The 6,000-nt window shown below is 39.1% G+C and overlaps 2 protein-coding genes across 5 annotated transcripts in view; both read right to left on the bottom strand.

Moving 5' to 3' along the window:
- SMARCAL1 (SNF2 related chromatin remodeling annealing helicase 1) overlaps window positions 1-6,000 on the bottom strand; it is a 285,071-nt gene that overhangs the window by 235,235 nt on the left and 43,836 nt on the right. The gene's annotated exons all lie outside the window — the stretch shown is intronic.
- Window positions 1-6,000, bottom strand: part of XRCC5 (X-ray repair cross complementing 5) — a 99,769-nt gene that overhangs the window by 63,791 nt on the left and 29,978 nt on the right. For all 4 annotated transcript variants that reach the window (XM_028481680.2, XM_028481685.2, XM_024124735.3 and 1 more), the window contains exon 13: window positions 3,375-3,508. In XM_028481680.2, the coding sequence (XP_028337481.1) occupies window positions 3,375-3,508 (134 nt within the window). The remainder of the gene's footprint in view (window positions 1-3,374; window positions 3,509-6,000) is intronic.

The raw sequence follows: 6,000 nt of genomic DNA, 5'->3' as shown, positions 1-6,000 counted from the left end.
ATAAAGATGTGGCACATATATACAATGGAATATTACTCAGCCATAAAAGGAAACGAAATTGAGTTATCTGTAGTGAGGTGGGTGGACCTAGAGTCTGTCACACAGAGTGAAGTAAGTCAGAAGGAGAAAAACACATACTGTATGCTAACACATATATATGGAATCTAAAAATAAAAAAATGGTTCTGATGAACCTACGGAAAGGACAGGAATAAAGATGCAGACGTAGAGAACGGACTTGAGGACACGGGGATGGGGAAGGGTAAGCTGGGACGAAGTGAGAGCAGCACTGACATATATACACAACCAAATGTAAAATACATAGCTAGTGGGAAGCAGCTGCATCACATGGGCAGATCAGCTCGCTAGGTGCTTTGTGACCACCTAGAGGGGTGAGATAGGGAGGGTGAGAGGGAGACACAAGAGGGAGGGGATATGGGGATATATGTATACATATAGGTGATTCACTTTGCTACACAGCAGAAACTAACACAACATTGTAAAGCACTTATACTCCAATAAAGATGTTAAAAAAAAATAAAAGAAAAACTCTCCCCTACAAAAGAAAACAAAATTGGTAGGTTGTAAAAATCAAAGTTGCCAGTTCTTAAAGCTTTAAAAGATAATAATGAAAAAAAAGATAACAATGCCTGCACTTATGGCTTGCATCTGTTCATTAATCCAACAAATATTTGTTGAAGATAATAGTACCTACCCTTGGTATCTGCCAAGTATTAGAAGTTTCTATTTTTCACCATAGTGACCTGTTTTTGCAAGCTTTCCACGCCAACTAGTCTGCTCCTCCCTTCTCTACAAATGGCAAAGGCCTTCAGGTCTTGAAGTCCACTTGTCAAAAACAGCAAAGAAATGTAAACAAGTAATTTATACTTGATTACACTTAGAATATGGAAGTATTCACTGAGTCAGGTCTTGACCTGTTAATCTTCATAGTTCTGATTTTAGCAAAAAAGATTTTTTTAAAAATTACAAACATCAAAAAACCAGGCAGTTTCTTATGAGTAGAAGATCCCTCAAAATCACAACAGGCCCTAACATGGACTTGAGTTAGTTAAGGATGCTTTGAGAAATGAGTCAAAAGTGAAAGGATGCTCAATATCACTAATCATTAGAGAAATCCAAATCATAACTACAATGAGTTATCACCTCACACCATTCAGAATGGCCATCATCAAAAAATCTACAAACAGTAAATGCTGGAGATGGTGTGGAAAAAAGGGAACCCTCCTGCACTGTTGGTGGGAATGTAAACTGATACAGCCAATATGGAGAAGAGTATGGAGGTTACTTAAAAAACTAAAAATAGAACTACCATATGACCCAGCAATCCCACTACTGGGCATATACCCTGAGAAAACCATAATTCAAAAAGAGTCATGTATCACAATGTTCACTGCAGCACTATTTACAATAGCCAGGACATGGAAGCAACCTAAGTGTCCACTGAACAATGAATGGATAAAGATGTGGCACATATATACAATGGAATATTACTCAGCCATAAAAGGAAACGAAATTGAGTTATCTGTAGTGAGGTGGGTGGACCTAGAGTCTGTCACACAGAGTGAAGTAAGTCAGAAGGAGAAAAACACATACTGTATGCTAACACATATATATGGAATCTAAAAATAAAAAAATGGTTCTGATGAACCTACGGAAAGGACAGGAATAAAGATGCAGACGTAGAGAACGGACTTGAGGACACGGGGATGGGGAAGGGTAAGCTGGGACGAAGTGAGAGCAGCACTGACATATATACACAACCAAATGTAAAATACATAGCTAGTGGGAAGCAGCTGCATCACATGGGCAGATCAGCTCGCTAGGTGCTTTGTGACCACCTAGAGGGGTGAGATAGGGAGGGTGAGAGGGAGACACAAGAGGGAGGGGATATGGGGATATATGTATACATATAGGTGATTCACTTTGCTACACAGCAGAAACTAACACAACATTGTAAAGCACTTATACTCCAATAAAGATGTTAAAAAAAAATAAAAGAAAAACTCTCCCCTACAAAAGAAAACAAAATTGGTAGGTTGTAAAAATCAAAGTTGCCAGTTCTTAAAGCTTTAAAAGATAATAATGAAAAAAAAAGATAACAATGCCTGCACTTATGGCTTGCATCTGTTCATTAATCCAACAAATATTTGTTGAAGATAATAGTACCTACCCTTGGTATCTGCCAAGTATTAGAAGTTTCTATTTTTCACCATAGTGACCTGTTTTTGCAAGCTTTCCACGCCAACTAGTCTGCTCCTCCCTTCTCTACAAATGGCAAAGGCCTTCAGGTCTTGAAGTCCACTTGTCAAAAACAGCAAAGAAATGTAAACAAGTAATTTATACTTGATTACACTTAGAATATGGAAGTATTCACTGAGTCAGGTCTTGACCTGTTAATCTTCATAGTTCTGATTTTAGCAAAAAAGATTTTTTTAAAAATTACAAACATCAAAAAACCAGGCAGTTTCTTATGAGTAGAAGATCCCTCAAAATCACAACAGGCCCTAACATGGACTTGAGTTAGTTAAGGATGCTTTGAGAAATGAGTCAAAAGGGGCAATCAAGGAGCTCCCCAACATAAAGCCTCCTTTCCCATCTCCCCCCACCTGCCACAGCAGTAGGCCCTCCATTCCCCAAGGGGAACAATTTGCCCGGCAAAGCTGCCTGTGATTTTTTTCACCTTTGTGGGGTTCAGAGAAGCTTATGTCCTGCTTTCACCAGGTTATTCCAGGATTGGGATAGTCCTTCCACTTCATCCTTGGTCCATCCCTCCCCTTCCTGCACACAAATCAACTCTCTTGTCAAGTTACCCAGCTTCCCTTAATCCAATGTCCATCTTCTAATTCCTTTGGACCAAGACTCAGAAATTTATATTTTTCTTTATTTTAGCTACTCTTTAATAAGTTCATACTATAACCCCTCTGACCTCTAACACTTCTTCCCTAATAGTGGTTACATATTACAGTTTATAAAAACCCCCCTCCTATTTGGATATTAAAAAAAAACAAACAAGGAAAAGCCTCATTCACATAAAACAGAGGAAGAAACCCAGTAAAAAGCATAAAAGAAGAATCTGCTTTTTATTTGGCCCGCCTGTTAAAAAAAAAAAAAAAAAAATCTAGCCTTCTCCCAGAAAAAAATTTTAAAACATCCTAACTTTACTTCTTTCTTTCTAAAAGCTCAGAGTACTTTTTTAAATCTTTTTTCAGTAGGTAGAGAAAGGCGTTATTCTTCCATTAAATAGACAGAGCAACTGAGCCCTCAGTTTGACTGGGACCAGCCAATTACCCTAACTTTTCACTTAGCTCTCTTTCATCTAAAAACAGTATGACTGGTTCACCTTTCCTCTCTCACCTGAAATAACCTCTGAAATTGAGGATTTGGGATTTTGCTGGTTGGAAATAAGTCTTCAATGGTGCCCTCCTCTTCATCTTTCTTTACCAAGCTCATGGAGTCAATCAAAGCATCAACAGCACTCAACTGCGCCTCTACGACAAGGATAAACAGAGCAGCAAAAGGAAATAATTATTACCTCCATTAGTCTCCAAAACAAATGCTTTCCATTCACAGATATTCACAGCAATACTGGAAGAATATTCAGTCCTGGCCCTGCCAAAAATACTCTCTAGTTATGCAAGTCATTTAACTTGAGCCTCGGTTTTCTTATTTGCAAAGAGAGCTATTTAGAGTAGCTGGTCTTTTAGGTACTTCCCAGCTCTAATGAACTTTTGATAGTGGAATATTCTATCAAAAGCAAAAGAGTTTGTTCAAGAAAAATGCACCAGAGCCATTAAAAACCCACCTTCCATATGCTAATTCAAAATACTCAGTATTCATTGAGTTGACATTAAAAAAACTGGTAACTGGTAACTGGCAAAGGAGAATAACATTAAATAAGAAAAGGAAAATGCCTTTGGAAATGAAGCACTAGCTTTATAAGGATTTAACATTACCTGTATCAGAGTATACCAACTTAACAGGAAGATGCCATTGGACCAGAGTGAGTGGATTCCTTTACAATCTCCCCAAGTCAGAATGAGTTCTTTCCTCTCACAAACCTCATGGCGCTAATCACACAGACCTGCGTGCATGTCTTTTTTTTCAATCTTTTTTTAAATTGAAGTATAATTGATCTACAACACTACGTTAGTTCCAGGTGTACAACGTAGTGATTCAATATTTCTACACATTACAAAATGAACAACACGATAAGTCTAGTTACCATCTGTCACCATACAAAGTTATTACAATATTATCGACTATATTCCCCATGCTGTAGATTTTATCCCTGTGACTTATTTATAACTAGAAGTCGGTACCTCTTAATCCCCCTCACCTATTTCACTCATCCCCTTACTCCACTCCGCTCTAGCAACCCACCAGTTTGTTCTCTGTATCTAAGAGTCTGTTTCTGTTTTATTTGTTTATTTGTTTTTTTTAGATTCCACATTTAAGTGAAATCATAATGTATTTGTCTTTCCCTGTCTGACTTATTTCACCTAGAATAATACCTTCTAGGTCCATCCATGTTGTCGCAAATGGCAAGATTTCATTCTTTTTTATGGCTAACACTCCATTGTGTGTGTGTGTGTGTGTGTGTGTGTATCACATCTTCTTTGTCCATTCATTTATTGATGGACACTTAGGTTGCTCCCATAACTTGGCTACTGTAAATAATATGGCAATGAACATAGGCATGCATATATCGTTTTGAGTTCGTGTTTTTGTTTTCTTTGGGAAAATACCCAGAAGTAGAACTGCTGGATCATATGGTAGTTCTATTTTTTAATTTTTTGGGAAACTTCAACACTGTTTTCCATAGTGGCTGTACCAATTTACATTCCAAGAACAGTGCTCAGGAGTTCCCTTTTCTCCACATCCTTGCAAACACATGTTATTTGTTGTCTTTGTTTGTTTGTTTGTTTGCTGTACGCGGGCCTCTCACTGTTGTGGCCTCTCCCGTTGCGGAGCACAGGCTCCGGACACGCAGGCTCAGCGGCCATGGCTCACGGGCCCAGCCGCTCCGCGCGGCATGTGGGATCTTCCCGGACCGGGGCGCGAACCCGTGTCCCCTGCATCGGCAGGCGGATTCTCAACCACTGCGCCACCAGGGAAGCCCTGTTGTCTTTTTGATGATAGCTATTCTGACAGGTGTGGTTTTAATTTGCATTTCCCTAATGATTAGTGATGCTGAGCATCTTTTCATGTGTCTATTGGCCACGCGTATGTAAGTCTTCTTTGGAAAAAGTCGTGCATACATTGTCTTACCCCACTCCATTCAAATTCTAAGGATCCTCGAGAGCAGAAACATGACGTCCTCTTCTTTATGTCTAATACCAGATAGGAAGCAAGTTCTCCCCAATAAAAATCTACCAAGTCAGTGAAAACGACACAGCCCAAAGCAATGTGGATGAAAGGCAACTCTCCCCAAAATGCCTCTACCTAAACTGCCATGTATAACTTTCATTCTGCTGATTCATACAGCAGTTCAGCTATTAAAACTGAAGTGCTATTTTGGGATCATTCACAGTCACTAGGCAAAAGGCGGAAAAGAGTAAGCAGTTCCTAAAAGTTCATTATGCTTCTATTCTTCATCTTTTCAAACATCCCTTTTGGACAGCTACTACAAAATGAACGAGCATACAGATATTTATCATGAGACATTTCTATCCCATTTTTAGAGTCTCCAAGGGAGGTTTCAGGCACCATCTCAAGCTGACTACTGCAGGGTCCACCCGGTAATAGGAAGGAGGTGGTACCTGTGTGGGTGAATATTTGGTGATTTCCATCTGCTACGACAGGCTACTATCAGGCCAGACTACGCTGGCATTTCACACCCCTACATAAATGCTGACTTGGGAAATATGCCAAACAATTTTAATGATCCATTTTTCCAATGGAGCAAATGCAAACAAAAATGTCACAGAACTCACACAATATAAAGCAAGAGATCGAAAAATATTTAATGTTTTAGATCCTG

The sequence above is a fragment of the Physeter macrocephalus genome, chromosome 2 (genome assembly GCF_002837175.3).
Source record: "Physeter macrocephalus isolate SW-GA chromosome 2, ASM283717v5, whole genome shotgun sequence".
Taxonomy (NCBI): Eukaryota; Metazoa; Chordata; class Mammalia; order Artiodactyla; family Physeteridae; genus Physeter; species Physeter macrocephalus.
Note: the sequence above shows the minus strand (reverse complement) of the source record. Positions and strands in the feature narration are given on the sequence as shown.